Consider the following 23,459-nt stretch of genomic DNA (forward strand, 5'->3'; position numbering starts at 1 on the left):
TTAATTAAATGCAGATCTTAAAAATATATTATTAATACACAGCAATATACATGCTTTTTAAATGATCAGCTGCTGATCACTGTTGGAGACAGGATGCTGGAGTAGGTAGATTTTGTCTGGTCCAGGAAGACTCATTTTTTTAATTTTGTAAGCATACCAATAGAATTGTTTTATCAAATGAACTTTGTGAACAACCAGTCTGACCAACATTACACATACACACACCCCTGTGAACCCCAATCCAACTAGTCATTTCTCCCATTCTCTTTGGATAGGATTGAACCCTTTATTAATTTAATGAAATTACATTTTTCCAGCAGCTGGTGGGGAAAACAAAAATAGACCATGAAAATATATCAGAGCTGATAAGGGGTTGGTTAGGAAGCTGATTTGTCTCCTATACTAGGAGATGCACAGCTCAAGCCTATGCATGTCTACTCAGAAGTAAGTCCCATTAGAGTCAATGGGGCTTACTCCCAGGAAAGTGTGGATTGGATTGGGTTGGCAATCACTTAATCAATGGCTGATAAGTTTTCCCTTCAAATAGCAAGATCCATCACTTTAAAAATACAGCCTCTCCTCTTCAGTCAAACAACAAGATTAATAAATCACTTTAAAAACAGTACCCTTTTTCTGCTCCTGGCCAAGTAAAGTGTGTGCTTCTCTTTCCCCTCCCCTCCCCTTTGCCAACTGCATGGAAACAACTTTAAGACCCCTGGTGACTGGTAAAATAGGAAGTGTTTTATTTGGGGAGGGGGAGGAAAGCGGGAAGGTTTGCAGATCGAAAGGGGGGAGCAGAAGTGGGAGGGGGTTGAAAAGAGAGATTTCACTTTGATGAGAAGCGATCCCAGGCTGGGAACTAGGAACCAACCAGACAAGGATCATCGAGGGCTAAGGACTGCAAGCTGAGCATGCTTGGTACTTGCCAGATGGGGGTACTTGCCAGGTATTTGCCAGGTACTTGGGTACTTGCCAGGTGTGGAGTCAAAGAGCTTAGGAAACAATATGCAGCAAACACAGAAGGCAGCAGCCTCGGAGTGGAGGGAGAAGAGGGTGGGGTGGCAGCAGCCACTCTCACAGTCACTCTAGGAGGGAGCAGCTGAGCAACTCCCTTTCTTCTGCATTAAAAAAAGGGTAGAAGATGGGCTCATATTCTGCCCAGGGGTGTGAATGTATCCCTGCGAGAGCATATCCCACACCTCCCCTTTGAGTTCCTGGCGCCTCCCTAGAGAGCCATGCCTCACAGTTTGAATAACACTGCACTAGCCTCTGTTGGATTGTCTTCTCTCTCTTTGGAGTTCTCCTATGTAGATTTCAGACTAATCTCCATGCTGAGAAAAGACATACAGGCGTCCCCCGCTTTCTGAAGGTTCGTTTTCCAACAATCCGCTCTTTCAAAACATTTCAATTATAACTGGAACTCATTCATTAAATGCATGTTCTGCTCTTTCAACCTCACTCTGCTGTTCTAAAGGCTAAAATTGCCCTTCCCCAGATTGATTTGCATACGACATGGTGATTCAAACTGCTTTGGTATGTGTGTGTGTATGTGAGAGAGAGAGAGAGAGTGCGTGCTTGTGCCAACTTTAGCTCTGGGGTCGATTCCCATTCCCGAAGGCGTTAATAAGAGTCTATTTGCAGAAATCTTTGTATGACAGCAGGAATTTGCAAAATAAAAAAGGCATTTGCAATTTGCAAGCTAAAAAAGCATTGGAAGCAACAATTGTAAACTATAAATTAAGACCGGGTTCCGCTTTTCAACCGTTTCTGCTTTGCAACACTGTTCCGGTCCCTAACCTGTCAAATGAACCTGTATATGAAGATCAAAGATATTCAAATTCATGGCTCGATCCATGTCACGTGTTGTTCCTCCCCCTCCCCCCCCCCCACAGCTCATCATCTGGAAAAATTGTTCCTGAGCTATACTACTAATTGGCACAACTTCACTGAAGGGTCACCACAGTAGGAGTTTACTGTGCTCGGCAGGCAAAGAACTGAGCAACAGAAGAGCTTTATGTTTGTTTTATTTTTATTTTTTATTTGTTTCAGTATTTATACACCACCTTTATTTGTTGTTTAGTCAGCATTCAAGGTGGTTTACATGGGCAGGCTAATCTAAACCACCATTTTTTCAATCAGGCTTTTACAAATATATTCTGTGAATTACAGGATCCTTGATCACCAGGTGTTGCCTTCACAGTGTGAAGGTTATCTGCTCTTACTGTGTTCCATCAGGCTTCAGTAGGAAATCGTAAATCAAGCCTGGACAGGACCTCCACACTTTGTTCTCTGTTCTTTGCCGGCAGACCTCACACACTCCCACACTTCTCACTGCATGGCGAATCAGCTCAACAGTGACTCTGTTCTGCCACAATGGGTACTGCCTCGCATTCTGTCTCCCATCTGTCTCCCATCTGTTCTGTCACAATGTCACAGCCTAGCATTCTGTCTCCCATCCAAAAACCCAACCACAGATTCTCCTGCTTCAGGCAGTATCAGCATCTCAACCATTAAGCATCTGTCTCATGGAATACGGAAATGCAAACATATGCAATTAAGTACTGATTTGCAGGGCCTCACGTGGTGCGAAGTTTTTCACGTGGTGCGAAGTTTCTTTTGGGCCCCTTCCCTTCTCCACAGGATCATTATTTTAGATAATTTCATAATTCTGGATCATAATTTCTGTGCATTACAATATATAAACTATTTAGGATTACACAAAATGCGAATGCTAGTGTTCACATAATATATGCAAACATTTTCTGCAATCCCAGGAAATTTCCAGCTCCCCTACTTCGGCTCCAGGTCCCCCTTTGACCCAGGCCAGGTATGATATACCTCCTGACCCTCACTCTCATGGGCACTGATAAGATCAGAAAATTTAAGATCCAAGCAATTCCCCCCCCCCCCCAAATTTGGCTACTGGGCCTAGTAGAATTTACCCACTGCAACCCCAACTCATGGGCCATGCTGACTAGCTTGAGGTTGTGTGTGTATGCAGTCATTATATAAGTAAGCAAACATTGTCTGTGGAACTATGTACAGAGCTAAAAGGGATTGGGTCAGAGATCATCCCAAATCAGGCTATACTGTAATTTTGGCTACTGGAAGAATATATTATATGGCTGGCTGCCAATAATCACTTTCTGTTTTATACTGCTTGGCAACATCTGCCATTTATTATAATAATAGAGTAAACATGAATGCTTGGATTGTATAACAGGTAACTCTCATTCACATAATAACCACTAGATAGTTTGCTGCGCTGGGACTAATTTTTATGTAAATAATTTGTGTGTAGGTGTACAACTTTGAAGTTCCTGTTTGGTAAAGAAAATAGGAAAAGGAAAACGAGGCAACTACCTTTTCGACAAAGTAAGTATGTGGGGTCTTACTTTCCTTCTTGCTTTGCAATAAACTGTTATGAAACAAAGGGCATCATGCAGCCCAAAGTCAGCATGTTAAGGCTTGTTGATTTCTATTGAGGAGCCACTTAAATCAATGTTGTTTAAAAGGGGTTTAATTTTAGGTTTATCATATTTTCAGCTTTTATCATTTTGTTTCCTACTACTATATAACAGTTCTTAAGGGCTTTGGGTTTACCATTTTATTAAGTATATCGATCACCCTTCCAGTTCAATCAGTTCAACTTTCTCTCTATAAGCCTCAGGGGGACACCCTCTGAGCTCTAAGCACGCTAATCAGCAGCTTCTCAGAAAACCTGTTATAAACCATGACCATTTCCCCTTGTGGGGCAGAAGAGGCAGGATAAAAATCAAATCAAATCAATCAATAAGGAGTGCACAGGAAATCACCCTCTACATGTTCAGAGGCAAATTATGCAAAATAAATACAATTTTAGGCTTCCCCTGTCAGCACTTGCCGACTCTGGCTACAGTTCTACACATTTCTGGACATGCAGGGGAGAACCGCACCACAATCAGTTGTGTTTTTGAAGTTTCTGCTGAAGCTTCTTGCACAGTTGAACTGGTAAGCTGATTTTAAACTGAAGATTGGTTTGCCTGTTCAGCCATGCGAGTAGCTGCCATAGAAAGAACAAACACCTCTGACTGTCCAAGTGTTTCTTTCCTCTCATCATTCTCCTGCACACACAGCTTTGTAAGACTACAGCCTCTAGTGCATTACATACCCCCAATGAAATGGCCCTTATGACCCCAGCCATATCCCTTTCACCAGACTATCAAAATCATCATCACCACTAGTCCTATTAGGTACCACTATGACTTCAAAGGATGTCAATACTTGATTTTACTTTACTCTGCTCTCAAGCAGAGAAGCAGGGGCAGGAAAGTGGAAAGGCGACAAGCCTAAAACCACTGAGGCCCATGGTCTAAGCCAGCCATTTTCTTTTTCTTTCTTTTTTTGTGCAAAGTTTATTTATTTATTACAGATACAGGTTAAACTTAGGGCTGGGACCACATAGGTTACACATGAGGATATTGGCCATATATTACAACATGTCTTAATCCAAAAAAAGAAATCAACAACGACTGAAAAAAAAAATAATTGATACAAAAATTATCCTATTTGTCATTATACTAATTAATGATTTAACTAAACAATCACTATTGTTTAACTAAAATTATTTATCCAATCATAAAAAGGCTTCAAATTTTGCACATACAATATTCTTGCTGCTATACTAATATGTACAATAAAATGTTTCTTATATTGGTCTTCAATTTCTGATATCACATTTAAAAGGAATATTTCCAGTTTGAATGGTACTACACAATTCAATATCTCTTGTAACAATATATATCATTTTCCAATATTTCTTTACTTTCCACATAACCACCACATATAATAAAGAATTCCCTCATTCTCTTTACATATCTAACAATTATTTGATGAACCAGGGTACATTTTTGCTACTTCCTCTGGAATTAAATATCATTTATAAAACAATTTATATAAATTCTGTTTAGAAGATACCGCTTTAATTATCTTAATACCACTTTAATTATCTTAATATTTGTGTTCCAACTTTGTTTTCATTTACATCTACTTGATTTGACATAATTAATGGAATACTCCTCACTTCTGAGGAGAATTCAATCCATTAATATCTACAAAAAAAATTCCACTTGTTATTCAGCCATTTTCACTTGCTATCTTAGTATTTTCTGTGTTTTCTGTCTTGTTGATATTTTCCTTCTTGCTCCTCCCACTGCTCCTTCTTAACTCCCTTATATTTCTTGATCCTGCTCTTGTCTTCTTCCATTTTCTCCATTTTATTCTTTTTGAATTTAATCCAAAGATTCTTCTTCTTTTTGAAAGGACGTGCTCTCTTTCTCTAAGAGTTCCCTCTTTTTTCTTCCTGAAAATTCTGAGTTCTAATAATAAATGCTGCTTTTTCCATCTCCTGTCTCATTACAAAAATCTCCAATTCTTTAGTTTCATCTGACATTTGGTCCAATCTTTTTTCCATCCCCTCCATACTTTTCTTTGTTTGTCTGTTTGTCAGGAAGGAGTTTATTTGCCTCATTTGTTCAGATAGTTTTCCAACCTCTTGCTTCAGTTCATTTCTGAATTCTCGCAACATATCCATTAATGAGGTCTGGCTTTCGCTAACACCCTTTAAATTTTTTGACGTCATTCTTATCAGTATCAAATCAAGCCGATTCCCACAGTTAAAGTGTCATCCAATTCTTATTGCCTTGCATCCCTTCTTGTCAAATATAGTCTTTAAGTTTTTATATCCAAAAGGGGTGGGTCAGTAATCCAATTCAAGTTAATAACACTGTCAAATTAAGTTAGTATACCTTTAATTGTTCAGGCCTGAGTCAACCTTTCTGCGGCAAAAACGAAAGTGAAAATGGTTCCATACTTTAAAGATTAATTGTTAATATCATAATTAGCCATAATTCAAGTGCTAGAGTTAAAGGAAAGTTGTATTACACCAAGTTTTATGTTCTGACTGAATATGATTGAGAAACAAACTACTTTATCCTCAACAAAAGCATCTAACCTGAATATTCTGTTTAAACACAGCTCAAAAGTGAGATGAAAGCTGGAACTCACCATTGAACAGATGGTGGGGCTGCTAGCTTTGACAAGGCTGCTATTTTTAAGGGAGTGGGTGTGACTGTAATCAGCTTCCCTGCTCCAAGCAGTCAATCGAGATATTACCACAGTTTATCGTTGGCCACTGTGTAAAATGTCACAGGCATCTGCTAGATAGCACAATGTCATGATAAGTGACCATGTTCCTTTTGTGCCAATGCCAATTTGTTGGCATATTTTTTGCTGTATCCAGCAAACTAAACTCCTGAACTTTCTTCCCTTGCCTTGCTGGATATGTGTAGTATACTGCTCCAATGGAAGAGTGCTTATCTATTTTTTTCAAAACAAGAGTCTGACTGAGAGTCTGCTTAGGGTGGCGGGAAGTTCAGCAGAAAAGCATATAGAAGGCCATAGGTTCCATTTCTTGCAGGGCTGGGAATGACCCCCTTATGAAATCTTATAAAATTGCTGACAGTCAAGACATTGAGCAAGATGGATCCTAGTTTTTAGAGAAGTAGTTCCTCTCTAATATGGAGACTGGCTATAACACTCAAAAGAACCATATGAGAAGTAGTTCCTCTCTAATATGGAGAAGTAGTTCCTCTCTAATATGGAGACTGGCTATAACACTCAAAAGAACCATATGAGAAGTAGTTCCTCTCTAATATGGAGACTGGCTATAACACTCAAAAGAACCATATGAGATCTTCTTTGCGCCCATTGCAACTTTGTTGCAAAGTTGTGTTTTTCAAGCAGTAGCTCTCCCTTTTTGAAACTAAACTAGTTTAAAAAACAATTTAAAAAAATGAAATGGAGATCTATCAGCTGAAATGAAAATCACTGTTCAGAATTCACAGACCTTTCCCAAAGGACTAAATGTTGTTGGGCACACATTAGGTTCATTGGTTCCATTCCAGCTTTACTATCCAGAGTAAACCAACCAAAGTTAGTTGGCAACCTTCAGTCTCGAAAGATTATGGTATCGCGCTCTGAAAGGTGGTTCTGGAACAGCGTCTAGTGTGGCTGAAAAGGCCGATTCGGGAGTGACAATCCCTTCCACACTGGGAGCAAGTGCAGTCTGTCCCTGGTCTGTCTCCCAGGCTATGGGCCTTCCTTCTTGGCCTCTTTGCCTCAGACTGTTGGCCAAGTGTCTCTTCAAACTAGGAAAGGCCATGTTGCACAGCCTGCCTCCAAGCGGGCCGCTCAGAGGCCAGGGCTTCCCACTTGTTGAGGTCCACTCCTAAGGCCTTTAGATCCCTCTTGCAGATGTCCTTGTATCGCAGCTGTGGTCTACCTGTAGGGCGCTTTCCTTGCACGAGTTCTCCATAGAGGAGATCCTTTGGGATCCGGCCATCATCCATTCTCACGACATGACCGAGCCAACGCAGGCGTCTCTGTTTCAGTAGTGCATACGTGCTAGGGATTCCAGCACGTTCCAGGACTGTGTTGTTTGGAACTTTGTCCTGCCAGGTGATGCCGAGAATACGTCGGAGGCAGCGCATGTGGAAAGCATTCAGTTTCCTCTCCTGTTGTGAGTGAAGAGTCCATGACTCGCTGCAGTACAGAAGTGTACTCAGGACCCAAGCTCTGTAGACCTGGATCTTGGTATGTTCCGTCAGCTTCTTGTTGGACCAGACTTTCTTTGTGAGTCTGGAAAACCAACCAAAACAGCTAAGCTAAATGTCAGAGATGAGCTGTAGGTAGCCATCAAATAAGAGCCTCAGCTGTAAGGGCAGAACCAGGGCCATGCTCAGAGCCAAGAAAATTTGTCCTTGTCCAGACAAGGTCCTTTCCTGAACAGGAAGCCTTTATATCCCTTCCTGCTGAGGCAAGCCAACAGCCAGCTTGGGTACGGAGAGTCAGTGAGAATGCTTTCCTACCTAGAGAGTCTTTTCTTTCCACATGTAGTCCTAGTGGCTCACGACACAAAATAGCTCTGCCTAGAGCCATTAGTTCTTACCTGACACTAACCATGTTTTATTCACACTGAATGCAACTTCTTTTTAATGTAAATTTCATGATAACCTGCTAAAGTTAGGAAAAAATTACATATTTAATACAAGTGGGACATAATGCCTGACTTGTTCACTATCTAGATCTCTTGTTTCTGTGATTCTCCTTCACAGACTCTTTCATTTGTAGGAATTGTACTATCTTGTGTTAAGAGTACTGTAATATTATGAGGTACTGACATTCACTGGGTTGCCATCAAGGGATTATATGTGTTTGGCCTTAATAAAACACAGAGTCGCAGTCTGCAGACACAGATAACTTTTTATGCCTGGTAGCCACAATTACATACAAAAGAGCTGGCTCTCTGAACTTTCAAATTAAAGGAAATTAACCTTAGTTTAACAAGATATAAAGAAAACACTTTCATATAAGAAGTCTGGGGGTTTCCTGTCCTCAAATGACTTTAAGCCTCAAATCTTTTCAGTCTCTCCCTTTGCAAGGGGGACTGACCATATGTCTTACAGCTACTGATACACAACAGTACACTGTGTATCATTTAGCATGAAATAGAGTGACTTGCAGAAGTGAGTGTGAAATTTAACATGTCAGCCAGGGACTTAAGTATTACTTTTACCCTGTAGTACAGTGATTTTCAACCTTTTTTCATCTCATGGCACACTGACAAGGTACTAAAATTATCAAGGCACACCATCAGTTTTTGGACAATTGACAAGGCACACCATGCAGTTGGTGGGGGACTCATATCCCCCAATGGTCCTATTAATAAATGACCCTCCACCAAACTCCCGTGGCCCACCTGGGGACCATTCACGGCACGCCAGTGTGCCACGGCACAGTGGTTGAAAATGGCTGCTGTAGTACCATAAATGTACATGACACTGTACAGAGTGAAAAGAGGGGGTCCCTGTCTCCTGAGTTTACAATCTGTATACTGGTACAAAGGAGACAACAGAGGAAAGGAAGATGGATGGAGGCAGGGGTAAACATGGGGAAAATATGCCATGCATGTATGTAGTTACACATACAGTACTTAATTTTGCAGCAGTAGGTAATGGGGCCAAGCACTTCACTGAGACGTACTTTACTGGTGGGTTTTAAGAAGGGATTTCAGGGAAATAAGTGAGGAAGAATTATGCAAGTGTTCCAGGAGGAATGCCTCCCATTCTCACAATTGGAAAAGGCACACCTGTAGGAATTCACACACTTAATAATCACTGCATTGCATGTGTATGGAGGGGAGGGGGAAGGTTACGGCGTAGCAGTCGGAAACCATCTGTGCATGTCCTGTGGGCATATGCACAGCTAAAGTGTTGAAGCAAACCTAGGCGGCACATGCATGGGTGATCACCAGGGAGTCCTGGTAATGCAGCCTTGAGTTCCATGATGAAAGGAAGGCAGAATGAAATAAAATATTTATATATGATGCATGCAGAGCGCAAGCTGTATTTATTTCTGTGTGTGGGTACATTCTGTTTATGGCTGTGCAGGTGATTTGCTGCTAATTCACCACACAATGAAACCTGAGTTTCTGATGCAGACTTGAAAAGAGTCTGTTACCAGGCTGCTTAATCAATCATTCTTTGCTTAAAGTTTTCTCCAACAACAGGCAGCTGAATATAAGCACTTATTGCAAATGAATATACTGTATAGCCTTTTAGGTTTTGCCCGTAATCTCTCCAGGGAGTAGTGTACATTAATAAATGCTCTGTTTAAGTACAAGATGTCTCACTCCTCTCAAAGCTCATATCTACTTCCTTTTGTTGCATCTTACTGTATACAGAGCATATTCTATTAGCTGTATATACACAAACTACCCCAAACTATCTTTTGCTCTAGATGATCAGTCCAACTTTTTTTCAAATATTGTAGAGATACAGAGGAGGCAATTAAATATGGGGATTTATTTTAAAAGGTTACTTTGCTGCATATATGTGCCTTTCCTCATATCCATCAATAACGTATTCTGTGTATTTGCATGCCTACTGAATTTCATTTAAATTATCATAGCAAAACATAGTGATGTATCAAGGCACTTTCAAGTCATACTCACTGGTACCCATCTCTTAGTATTAAGCAGGTCATAATGAGGATAGAAAATTCATAAGAAAATTCATAAATTCACTCCTCTTCTGGGTACTGGGCAGCTCAAGATTGGGCTACCTGATATTTACTTTGTAATATATATTACAGCTAAACATTAACTGGAAAAAAATGCTCACCTCAATGGAGCATTCATGTTTTTTCACTGCTATTTGGTATCCTTTTGCCTGTTGCTGTTTCTTGGAAAAAAAAAAATTCATTTTATCTGTCCTTAGTCTTATTTGCCCACATTTCTGTTTGCTCCAATTGATTGTGGTGACTCTTGCCATTTTGTTCACAAGAGGCCATGATCTCATTACAACATATTCATGACATCACTGATAAAACATACGATCACAGCCAATGAGAATAACTATCTGCATCAACAAATGACGATGAGGATTGTGAAGGCAAGGAAAAAAGAAGGAAAATGACATCAAGAACAGCACTGACACAACACAGCTGTGTTTGCAGCAGGTGCCAAAACGGTCAAAAATTTGGAGGCATTAACTGGTACTCACAAAAAAGTGGAAGATTAAACAAGGCAAGTCATTTTGGCTCAGTCCTAAGTATCAACTGATTCTCATTCTACCTCTATTGCAAAAGGTGATACTTATAAATAAATGCAGAGTATCCTGTCAGCAGCAATAGGACTTAAGACTATTCAGACTTAAGGGGCTGCATCAGGGGATGCTCATACTCAAACCCAGTCGTGGGCCCACTTGACTGAGCCCTCTGTACTGGTGGCACTGTAGCACCTTTTGTGCCATCAGGAGGTGGGCAAGGATGTCCTGCAGGGCTCAGTACAGGGATTTGCTTCACGTCACATCCCCCAACAGCCTGGCATTGTGGCCAGGCATTATAAATTGCATTTCTGAAGCAGTTTCGTGTTTTGCAAAATAAGATGAAAGGGCTTACCAGTGGCAACTTATTGCCTAAAATTGTGTAGCCTTGACCAAGTTACTCAGCCTGTTCCCTATCTAGCTCTTCTCCCCTGCTCTTCATCTTTTCCTCTATCTATGCAATATCTCACAAAGGAATTCCAACCAATGGGATGTTCATTTGGCCAGTGCACTTGACCTGAAGACTGCAGGCATAAGACTCTTCAGGCTGTTCCCAGACTGAAAGTCTTAAACCCATCATAATTTTATTTGCCTAATCATATTTAACCGCATGGTGATTACAGGGGCTGTTATAATTTTTGGTCAGATTTTTTTACATTGAGTGCATATTCTTAGAAAGACACTGAACTTCATCATCTTAATCCTTTCCTACTGCAATTACCTCCTACCAGCTCTCCAATTTGTGCCAGGCTGTTTTAATTTATCTTGGCAGGTTCAAGTGGTATAAATCAGAGGAGGTGGATAACTACTTAACATGAGTCATTTAGTTAAGATACAAAGGGATAGTATTAGAGATAGACAGTATACCTCTTACAGCCATTGCTGAATATTTCAGATACTTGCCATGTGACACAGCGTACTCACTTCTTGTTCTTTATGGGGAATGACTGTACTTTAAAACACTTTAATAAGCGGAAATATCACAATCAACTGTTACCCTGCACATGTCTGATCTCGGAAGCTAAGCAGGGTCAGGCCTGGTTAGTACTTAGATGGGAGATCTCCTGGGAATACCAGGTGCTGTAGGCTTATACCATAGTCTTTTGAGACTGAAGGTTGCCAACCAACCACAATCAACTCAAAAACCTAGAAACTATAAGCACAATGTCTTATCCTGGCAAGAGCCTGTCTTGATTTAAATATCCACATATGTTTCAATGCATTTTAATGTATACTCCTGGTTTTTCTTTTCTATTTATTGAGCTAAAATAGGTGAACTTAACCCTAAACCAATTCAACTCTTCCATTTATTCCTGATTGCTCAAACATGACTAAGGGCACAATCCTAACCAACTTTCCAGCACTGGCACAACTGTGCCAATGGGGTACATGTTGCCTCCTGCAGTTGGCAGGCAGTTATGGAGGCTTCCTCAAGATAAGGCAATGTTTGCTCTCTTACCTCGTTCTATTGCCCTTATCTTGGTGCTGGAAACTTGGTTAGGATTGTGCCCTAATATTGACAGACACTTTCAGACTCACTGAACTTAACCCAGTTCAAAGCTGATACAAGGTGAGATCTGACTGCTTTGTATTTTGGCCAATCCAGAATGGTTCAGATTTGGCAGCTCAGGAAAGGGTAAAAAAACAGATGACTGTTGTGCTAAGTTTCTTTCACACTAAAACAAGTGAGCTAATGTGACCTACAATCCTGAACTACGTGTCAATATTTCCAAGGAATTTTGCATATTGTTCTGCAACGTGCCCAAAGTTCCAGGCAACTAGTGGACAGTCAACTAAAACAACTTGCATCTTACTGGCAGGACTGTATTCACATTAGGGTGAAGGAAGGAGCTGTGGAGAAGTGCCAGAATGAAACTGCTGTGCCACTAACTTCTCCTACGCTCACACACAGAGGCATAGCTATGACACATGCAGGTGTGATTTTACTACCTCAACATTACTAACTACTTTGGAGACAGCTCATCTCTCCTTTCCACCACCATACCATATGACCACCCCCTGAAACGGAATCAGTTAATAGGTAGGTCCTTTTATTCTGTTTCTTCCATAAAAATTCTGGCAGAAAAAGAATCCACAAAGTTCATCAGTGCCAGTGCCTGATTCCTGGGGGCTCTGAAACACAGTCTCAAAATAATAATACTGACCATACTGATCCAGTATTATGGCACATTGGGTGCTATTTCTGCCCAGTATTACTGTTGTTATTACAGTATTAAAAACATTTATATGCCGCTTGACAACAACAAAAAAACCTCACAAATGGATTTACCTAGCTAAATAAATAAATAGTTCCCTGTTCCAAACAGACTCACAATCCAAAAAATGTGCAGAAGGAACACCAGCAAACAACTACTAGAAAGGACTCTGTTGGAATGAATAGGGGCAACTGCTCACCCTGATTAATAGTGTAGCTACAAGGGGCTTGTTACCATTGCTACCCTGAGTGGCTCCAGCAGCAAGTGGGAGGGGCCGCTTACACAGTGCATCGTGACACCTGCAATACTTAGCACACGCCCCCATAGCTACGCTACTGCCCTGATGAATATAAAAGGAGCACCATTTTAAGCCTTTTCTGCTCAACGTTGCATATATGTGTACACCAAACGTGTACACCTGTGGGCTGGTCAAAAATGTGTTAAAAACTATTTCTTGGACCAATTAGCAGTACCCAGGACTAAGAGTTTGGAGGTCAGCCTGGATGGATAGGTTCAAACTGGTCTGTATCCAACCTGGCTAACTCTGGACACCCATAATTAGAAAGGAGATGAATAAGAGGGTGCTCCTTCCTTCCCTTCCAAGCATATTATGTGGGATCTCTCCCCAGAAATATGCATGCCAGTTTTTCATCATGGTTTCCTAGTCAACATTTTTGTTAGCTGCGTAAAATGTTTATATGTGAGAGTCTTTTCATTTTCCAGTTTACTATTATGGCTTCTCATCTTGAACAGCAATATATAAGTAGGCTAAGAAGAAACTTTTAAGGCTTCTGATACTAAGTTTTAAACAAAATACACGAACTCTTTAAAAGCACATATGATCATCTTCCTTAGAACAGCTGGCAATCTTTATGGCAATATTCGGTTTTATTCACACTGAAATCTAGTTGTGGCTAAGGGTTGTAAATGTATCTTGCAGCTATATCACTTTAGACTTGAGGCAGATGTTCACATGATAGAATGAAAAGAATATTGTAGCTTGCACGGGGGTCAGCATCTAGGAAGAGGTCACTGCCCCAGAGCAGCGAGGCACTGGCCCCAATGGGATTTTATTCCTTGTAAATTGCAACCACTGCAAGGACACTCCAGAGGAGGATCAGGACAGGGGGACATGGTTTAGGAGGACCACCCACTGTGATCACATTCTTGAGGGGGTTAGTCCAGTTGCTGTTTACCAAAGAAAACTGAGGTACTTCAGGTCTTCAGATGACTTTAACATCTTGTACTTACAATCACTTGTGAAGTTTAGGATTGTCACTGTGCACAAATGTGTGTTGGAAGAATGAGAAAAATCCACTTTCTAACCACTATTTTAACTACCCTATTTAGGAGAAAAATGTTATCAATTCTGTTTCTTTGGCATTTTTTTTTCTGTGACTCTACCCTGCCTCCAAAGGTTCAGGATGATTTAGATTAGTAAAGAAACTATATACAACCTAGTGCAAGCAACCGCATACTCTCCACACAGTCATCCCATAATAAACATCCTTACATGGTCTCTCACTCTTTTGCTCTCTACACACTTGCGACTTGACCACACATCCCAACACTGCATCCATTCCACAGTTCCATCCTGCCCCTTATACATGCTGTTCAGTTAAGAGCAACAGCAGCTCTGCCTCCTTGTCTCACCTCCCTTCCCCCATCAACATGCATTTCATAAGGCTTCCCTCTACTTTGCACTCCCCTTACCTTAAAAAGGCAGCTTGCGTTAGATTATATTGTGTTGTTTTGTAATCTGGCATTTTAATCATTCTTTGGTTTTACTCCAGAATTGTGAGCCACTCTGAGCCTTTCAATGGAATGGAAAATTTGCAAACAAACTCATAGACAGACCTCTCCACTTCCCTCAGACACAGGCACCTAAAACTGGACATGAAGGCACAAGCTCCTGCAGCAACCAAACATACCACAAGTGTCAGATGGAGACACCAAGGGGACATTCCGTTACCTGTGCAGCCTTCACCCTAGTGCCTTGATGTGCTTTTGCCAGCAGCACAGAATAGACGGCAGGTAGGAATCCCTCTTTCAATACCAAAGCCAAGCCCACGGAGCTGCCCAGGTGTGCCACAAGGTCTCCACTGCCTGCAACTCATGTCCTGCATCTTATCCACCTAAGAACATAAGAACAGCCCCACTGGATCAGGCCATAGGCCCATCTAGTCCAGCTTCCTGTATCTCACAGCAGCCCACCAAATGCCCCAGGGAGCACACCAGATAACAAGAGACCTCATTCTGGTGCCCTCCCTTGCATCTGGCATTCTGACATAGCCCATTTCTAAAATCAGGAGGTTGCGCATACACATCATGGCTTGTACCCCATAATGGATTTTTCCTCCAAAAACTTGTCCAATCCCCTTTTAAAGGCGCCCAGGGCAGACGCCATCACCACAACATGTGGCAAGGAGTTCCACAGACCAACCACACACTGAGTAAAGAAATATTTTCTTCTGTCTGTCCTAACTCTCCCAACACTCAATTTCAGTGGATGTCCCCTGGTTCTGGTGTTATGTGAAAATGTAAAGAGCATCTGTCTACCCACTCTGTCCATCCCCTGCATAAATTTGTCTGTCTCAATCATGTCCCCCCTCAGGCGCCTCTTTTCTAGGCTGTGCTTCTTGAGAAATGCTTCCTGTTTCACCACGTGCCTTATGCATGCACACTTATCCAAGTGGATAAAGGTCACTTCTGCCTGACCCTGGAAATGCCTTTTCTGTGGTGGTGCCCTGCTTATGGGATGCCCCCCATCCCACATGGGCATACCTAAGCCTATATTGAATTCAGCACCAAATAAAATAATAGTTTATTCTTTGTTCAGGCTTTTAGTATCTTTGTTTTGCTGACTCTGTGCTATAATGCCGCTCTTCTGCTATTATTGTTCGGGGTTTTGTTGATGTATTTAAATTTATCACTGTTGTTTTTATTTTATTTTTTTCACCATGAAGTGTTTAGCTAAAGGGGGGAGAATGAAAATATGTTAACTAAATCAATTCTAAGTTCTTATTTGAAGCCCATCCCACCCTCCCCTCCTCCTACACACACCACCCTGTTAGCAGAGAGAGGGCCACCTCTCTGGTCCATACTGGATAGAGAGAATACCAAACACACATTTTGCTCTTCTATAGGAGCTACTCATATGGAAGACCTGCACCTGCAGCAACTCCACAATACCCTGTCCCCTGACAATCACCTTGGCCTATTCAACTCCATAACCCCCCTCAGAGCCTTTCTGTCCATTGCAGGGGGGGGGGGAAGTCCCTTGATGATGGTTAGTTATGTAGGGCCATTCAGAGATACAATACATAAGGGGGCAGGCCCCTGCCCTGAGGGGCTCACATTAGAGAACCATACACAAGGGAGAGAGCAGGGGGTTGGTCTAGATCAGTGTTTCTCAAAGTTTTCCTCCGCAGTACCCACTTCACATGGTCCACCTATTCGAAGTACCACCAGAAGTAACTGGTGATGATGTCATCCCCAGTTACTTCTGAGTTGGGAGGCCAGATGCTATGCAACAAACACCAGTAAGAGGATCAGGGTGGATGGGAGGGCTTTTACAAGTGCAGAAAAGCACGCTTTGGAGCTCTGCCTGCCGAGCCAATCCTCCCACCTGTTTGTTGTGTCCTGTTCCTGGTCTGGCTGCCAGGCAGCAGATGTCCAGGGGTCTTGCAACCACCAGACAGCACCTCAAGGACTGCTGTTGGTACCTGTACCACTGGTTGAGAAACACTGGTATGGATGACCTCCCTGAATACACTAACCAGTGGTTCTATGCAATGGCGTAGCTAGAGGGGGGGCAAAGCACTATGTTTTGCAAGAAGCCTCAATGCAGGGTGCAAGCGGCCCCTCCCCCTTCCCTTCAGAACCATTCTGGGCGAGGGGAGCAAAACGGAGGGGGGCCACTCTGTGAGGGGCAAGAGGGGGGTAGGCCACTCTGTGGGGGCAAGGGGGGCCACTCTGTGGGGGGCAAGGGGGGAGGTAACTGTGAGGGGCAAGGGGGGAGGGGCAAGAGGGGGTAGGCCACTCTGTGAGGGGCAAGAGGGGAGGTAACTGTGAGGGGCAAGGGGGGAGGCCACTCTGTGAGGGGCAAGGGGGGAGGGGCAAGAGGGGGTAGGCCACTCTGTGAGGGGCAAGAGGGGAGGTAACTGTGAGGGGCAAGGGGGGAGGCCACTCTGTGAGGGGCAAGGGGGGAGGGGCAAGAGGGGGTAGGCCACTCTGTGAGGGGCAAGAGGGGAGGTAACTGTGAGGGGCAAGGGGGGAGGCCACTCTGTGAGGGGCAAGGGGGGAGGGGCAAGAGGGGGTAGGCCACTCTGTGAGGGGCAAGAGGGGAGGTAACTGTGAGGGGCAAGGGGGTAGGCCACTCTGTGAGGGGCAAGGGGGGAGGGGCCAGAGGGGGTAGGCCACTCTGTGAGGGGCAAGAGGGGAGGTAACTGTGAGGGGCAAGGGGGGAGGGGCAAGAGGGGGTAGGCCACTCTGTGAGGGGCAAGAGGGGAGGTAACTGTGAGGGGCAAGGGGGGAGGCCACTCTGTGAGGGGCAAGGGGGGAGGGGCAAGAGGGGGTAGGCCACTCTGTGAGGGGCAAGAGGGGAGGTAACTGTGAGGGGCAAGGGGGGAGGCCACTCTGTGAGGGGCAAGGGGGGAGGGGCAAGAGGGGGTAGGCCACTCTGTGAGGGGCAAGAGGGGAGGTAACTGTGAGGGGCAAGGGGGGAGGCCACTCTGTGAGGGGCAAGGGGGGAGGGGCAAGAGGGGGTAGGCCACTCTGTGAGGGGCAAGAGGGGAGGTAACTGTGAGGGGCAAGGGGGGAGGCCACTCTGTGAGGGGCAAGGGGGGAGGGGCAAGAGGGGGTAGGCCACTCTGTGAGGGGCAAGAGGGGAGGTAACTGTGAGGGGCAAGGGTGTAGGCCACTCTGTGAGGGGCAAGAGGGGAGGTAACTGTGAGGGGCAAGGGGGGAGGGGCAAGAGGGGGTAGGCCACTCTGTGAGGGGCAAGAGGGGAGGTAACTGTGAGGGGCAAGGGGGGAGGCCACTCTGTGAGGGGCAAGGGGGGAGGGGCAAGAGGGGGTAGGCCACTCTGTGAGGGGCAAGAGGGGAGGTAACTGTGAGGGGCAAGGGGGGAGGCCACTCTGTGAGGGGCAAGGGGGGAGGGGCAAGAGGGGGTAGGCCACTCTGTGAGGGGCAAGGGGGGAGGCCACTCTGTGAGGGGCAAGAGGGGGAGGCCCCTCCCTCGCCCCCTCCCCTCACAGAGCCCCCCACTCCTACAGCGAGTGGCTCCCTCGTCCTGTGGCAGCTGCGCGACCTGCGAGGCGGGCTGGGGGTGCGCAGCTGCCTGCCTCCGCCGCCCACCCGGCCACGCTCCCTCCCCGCGCCTCTAGTTGGCGGGAAAGCGCCCCCCACACTCACGCGGGGTAGTAGGCGTAGGGCGCCAGGCAGTTCTCCTCGCACGCCTCCGAGTCCATGAGCAGGTAGTCCTGGCTGCCGTTCCTCCTGGCGGCCCCGCTGGCCGGCGCGGGGCTGCTCATGGTGCCGGAGAGGGGGGCGCTCGGCGAGCCCCTGGGTGGCCCCGGTGCGCCTTCGGGAGCGCAGCTGCCGGCGGTCCTGCGCGCCCCTCGGGCCGGCCGGCTACGCGCTGCGCAGCATCCTCAGGGCTGGCGCGGGCGGGGAGAGCATCCTCTGGAACCCCAGAGCCGCCGCTTCTGCGCGTCTACTGGGAAGCAAGTGCCCGCAGAGTCGGTGGGGCTGACCCCCAGCAGCAGCCGCGGGAGCCCTTCTGCTCCTGCGCGCAGCAGCCCCGCAGCAGGCGAGAGGAGTTGCGAGGTCAACAGGCAGCGCTCTCCGTCCGGCACGCGCAGCCGGAGACATCCAGCCAGCCTGGGCGGAGGCTGCAAAAGTTTCCCGGCTCCGGCTGGCTGGCTGGCTGGCGAGGAGGAGAGCGAGCGAGCGAGCGAGCCACGGGGGCGGCAGGAAGGACGGGCTCCAGCGCGCATCCCCCGGGGAAAAGTTCCAGCCCTGCCCAGCCGGGCTGAGCCACCCCAGCAGCGGCCACTCCCCCGGCTTCCCAGCCGCCGCCTCCCAGCCTCGAGAAATCGCAGCGCCTCCCGATGAAGCAGCCTGGACTTCTGGGGGAGGATGCTCCAGCCTCTCGTGCTCGGTACATGAATCCAGGCTGGGGAGGCTGCCCCCTCCCCAGCCACCAGCTCACAGCATTTGGGGGGGGGGGATGTGGGAGTGGTGACCAGGCACATCATGCCTCTCCCTTACTCACTCTACCTCCAGTCTCAGGCGACGGGCGACATGACTGACAGCCCAATCCTGTCCACACTTTCCTGGGAGTAAGCCCCATTGACTCAAATGGGACTGATTTCTGAGTAGACATGCATAGGATTGGGCTGTCAGGCTGCGATCCTAACCACACTTTCAGAGTAAACCCCACTGAACAAACTAGGACTTACTTATGAGTAGACCTCGTTAGGATTGTGCCAGGAGACATACAAAATTATGCAGGTGAACGGATAGAGCGGATGAGCAGGGGTGTTCTTTTCCCTCCCTCACAACACCAGAACCCAGGGACAGCCAGTCACACTGAGTGTCAGGAGAGTTAGAACAGACATAAGAAAATTTTTATTTGCTCGTTAGTCTGTGGAACTCCTTGTCACAGGATGGGGAAGGCAGCATTACTTTATCCAGCATGCCATTAGTCGGCGGAACTCCTTGCCACAGGACATGGTGATGGCAACTGGCCTGGTTGCCTTTAGAAGGGGATTGGACAGATTTCTGGAGGAAAAATCCATCACAGGTTATAAGCCTCCTTGCAACCTCCTTGTTTTAGTAGGCTGTCATAAGAACATAAGAACAGCCCCACTGGATCAGGCCATAGGCCCATCTAGTCCAGCTTCCTGTATCTCACAGCGGCCCACCAAATGCCCCAGGGAGCACACCAGATAACAAGAGACCTCATCCTGGTGCCCTCCCTTGCATCTGGCATCCTGTACCAGAAGGCCAGGTGGCAGGGAGTGGCGCCAGGATGCAGGTGTCTCCCTGAGGCATCTGGTGGGCCACTGTGAGATACAGGAAGCTGAACTAGTTGGGTCTTTGGCCTGATCCAGCAGGGCTCTTCTTGTGTTCTTCTGTTGACACATGTCTTTAACTCACTCTGGAAGAATGCCCCAATGGTGGCCATTCATCTCTTTTTTCCAAAATCAATCCGCTGGATAAATTGGTTTAAATTCTTCCTTTATTACAAACATCCCAATCTCCCATTCTGTGTTTTTGTTTAAGGTGGGGAGGGGACATCATAAGTCTCAGCAATATTTTTGTGCAAATAAACAGATATTATCTGTATTATCTGTAAGTGTATATTATCTCAAGACTCACAAATTGCAGTTATCGTAACTGGGCATAGAATACGAGCATTGACATCAGTCTTGGCAGGCTCCTCTATGCCCCGCAATTAGACATCTGATTGCCTATTCTAGACAAACCTCTAATTCACCAATCTTGTGTCACAAGCTGATCTAGCTTAATGAACATTCTTTTTTTTTTTAAGCTATGTAAGTGCAGAGTTAAGGTATAAGTCAGAACAATATACAAGTGCACAATAAGGAGGAGGAAAAATACCCACTGAGAGACTCTGGCCCTCAAGTGCCTGCCACCTTAGCCTTGGTGCCAATCAGGTAGTTTTTCCCCTTGCCAGATAACAACTGGTTGGGGGGCATCTGAATGAGGGTAACTGCAGGGGCAAAGTGTTACCAGCTGCCTACCACCATCATGGTACCAATTCAAATCAGGTCCCCACATGCTGTTTCCAAAAAGAAACAGCCCTTGAATCCCTGCAATGTCGTTGTTTATAGTTCAACCCCGTAGTTTGATCCTTAGGGCATAATCCTCCTAACCAACTTTCCAGCACCCAGGTAGGGGCAATGCAACTCTGAGATAAGGGAACAAACATTGCCTTACCTTGAGGAGGCCTCTGTGATGCCCACCAACTGCAGGATATAGCACATGCCCCACTGGCGCAACTACGCCAGTGCTGGAAAGTTGGTTAGGATTGCGCCCTTAGTGTTATAATGAAACAGGAAAAAAGAGATAATGTTCTCTGTGTCACATCCCATAACCATTCATTAATTGCTGGCCATATCTGAAATTCACAAATAAATATTTAAAATCATGTTTGAAAAGTAGATAACTTTTCAGCTTTCCCCACTCCAAAGGAATATTATTATTGATGTTTATTCATTTCGTGCCATAGGGTGAATAGACAATTCCCTGCCCCATAGAGCAGTGTTTCTCACAATTCCCTGCCCCATAGAGCAGTGTTTCTCAAACTGTGAGTCGGGACCCACTAGGTGGGTCGCAAGTCAATTTCAGGTGGGTACCCATTTATTTCAATATTTTATTTTTTATATATTAGACTTGTTGCTACTGTGGTATGTGACTGCATCTGGTGAAATGTTATAGCTCTGTACTTTTAACAGGCTACTATGTATATGCTTTTAACAATGATAGTAAATGGGACTTACTCCTGGGTAAGTGTGAATAGGATTGCAGCCTAGGATTGTTAAAAATTTTCCTGCTTTCTTCCACTTCCAGTCATTACTTCACTTCTGGTGGGTCCTGACAGATTCCCATTCTAAAAAATTGGGTTCCAGTGCTAAACATCTGAGAACCACTGCCATAGAGCATACAGTCAAACTGTTGATGCAAGGAAGACAAGAGAGCGAGGCAGGGGAAAATGGGAATCATGTTTTTGTTTCAATTACCTGTGGTATGGGAAGACAGAGGGCAGGCTGGACAAAGCACCTAGCAGTTAGTGACTGGTGGTCACTTCACACTGTAAATGGGGGTAAACTGAATAACTGGAAAAGGTAGATCCCTGCCACCACTCCAAATTGGGAAGCCAGTAAGAAGGAGGACACCTGGGGAAAATCTTCCTCCCAGTAAGGCCAAGTACCCCAAAAGGGGCTTCCTTAAGATCAAACAGAACATGACAATCTGAGAGGTGTGGCAAGCTGCTCCCTCCTGAGTGAACTGAGATGAAGTCACAAAAGGCAAGTTTATATAAAAGGCAGTACAATATATCAGGACAGTGGAAAATAAATTGTAAGTGCAAAACAAGACATGTGTGATCTTATTAAAAGAGGGGGGAAGAAAAAGAGAGGTGACAAAGGTTGGCAAGGATGCTAAAAGGCAAATGGAAAGTTTAACATGCCCTAGCATACTTTATTGGATATGATCCGTACCTACTTAAACATGATTCCAGGGTCCTGGCACACACACTTGCAAACAGGTAAGTAGGTAAGCCCCCTGTGAAGCATCAGGTGCTTTTTACATTAAAAAGTGGGAAACGCAGAAAGTGTGACTCTGCTTTAGCAAGTGTTGGCCTGTGTGACTGGATACTTGGGTCAGCTGGGCCGCTTGAACGAGTTGGTTTTGGGAACCCAGTGGACATCACAGTTCAATGACCTGTCTCAGAGCCTAGTCCTAAAGGCTCTGAGCACCGGAAGAGGATAGGATATGGCAGAGCAGGGGTCCAGTCCACAGTTTCATCGAGATTTCAGCCCCTCTTTCATTTCATAGCACAGAGTTAAGAGCAGAGAATGCCAAGTGTTGCATTTCCTTGCTCTGAAGCTACCATTTACCTTAATGTTAGGCTGTTATGGGGAAAAAAGAAAGAATGAAATTTCACAAGCATAAAATTTCCAGTTCAGCACAAATATTCTGTGTCTCTTTCCCCTAAATAATTGTCACTGAATAATTTAAGATTTCCTTGGGCCCTCTTTGGTGCTGTTAGTCTTTTTTGTTTCATTCTCCCGCAATTCAAAATGTGATAGTTGCTCCTTTGTCCCTTGGAGAAAGGGTTACTGAAATATTATTGTACCAGGCACTCTAGTACTTATCAGTACGCTTCATAAGATTTCGCTGTTGCATTACCCTAGAAAACTTTTCCCCTCTTTGAGATGAATGAAATAAAAACCTACATTTTTTTCTTGCATCACACAATTCTAGATGGATTGTGAAATGACAAACTGCACCTGCTGAAATTTCCTCTTCTACTCAATAGTTAAAGGTTTAGGAGCCCTAAAGTTGAAAAGTTGGCAACCCCTGAGCTAACTAGTGTTCAAATATGCAGTTCAGCAAAACATACAAACACAAATTAAATTAACAGTGCAATCCAAACACCACCCTTTGTGCCGGCTCCCAGCCATTTCGAAGACAAGCCAGTGCACAAATTTTGGATAGGCCAGCGCACAAAAGGCCCCATCCCCAGAGGCGGTAGGTTTGTACCAGCCTGGGCAGATCAGCCCAGAGGGTGGGAGAGGACAGAGGGAGGAGTCATTTCTGGGCGGTTGAGGCATCTGGAGGGTTGATTGTCCGGGGAGGGGGAGGGGGCCAGCCATGGCAGTGCAGGCTGAATCCCAACCCCTGTCCCTGGCTTGAGCAGAGTTATTCGGACTTCTCAGATTTGTGCCCGTAAAATTGTGGGTGCAGATCTGAGTAGCCCCATAGGGCTGCCTGGGGAGTTTCTCAGGGTAAGGGGAAGAAAAACCCTTTACCCCGAGTTGCACCAAACCCATACTGAATACAGCGC

General features: G+C 45.2%; 1 protein-coding gene across 2 annotated transcripts in view; it reads right to left on the reverse strand.

The window, feature by feature from the left end:
• Positions 1-18,787, reverse strand: part of TRPC6 (transient receptor potential cation channel subfamily C member 6) — a 94,797-nt gene extending 76,010 nt beyond the window's left edge. For both annotated transcript variants that reach the window (XM_066620186.1, XM_066620185.1), the window contains exon 1: positions 18,275-18,787. In XM_066620186.1, the coding sequence (XP_066476283.1) occupies positions 18,275-18,393 (119 nt within the window). In that variant the 5' untranslated portion in view covers positions 18,394-18,787. The remainder of the gene's footprint in view (positions 1-18,274) is intronic.
• Positions 18,788-23,459: the final 4,672 nt, after the last annotated feature.

The sequence above is a fragment of the Tiliqua scincoides genome, chromosome 3, assembly GCF_035046505.1.
Source record: "Tiliqua scincoides isolate rTilSci1 chromosome 3, rTilSci1.hap2, whole genome shotgun sequence".
Classification (NCBI taxonomy): domain Eukaryota; kingdom Metazoa; phylum Chordata; class Lepidosauria; order Squamata; family Scincidae; genus Tiliqua; species Tiliqua scincoides.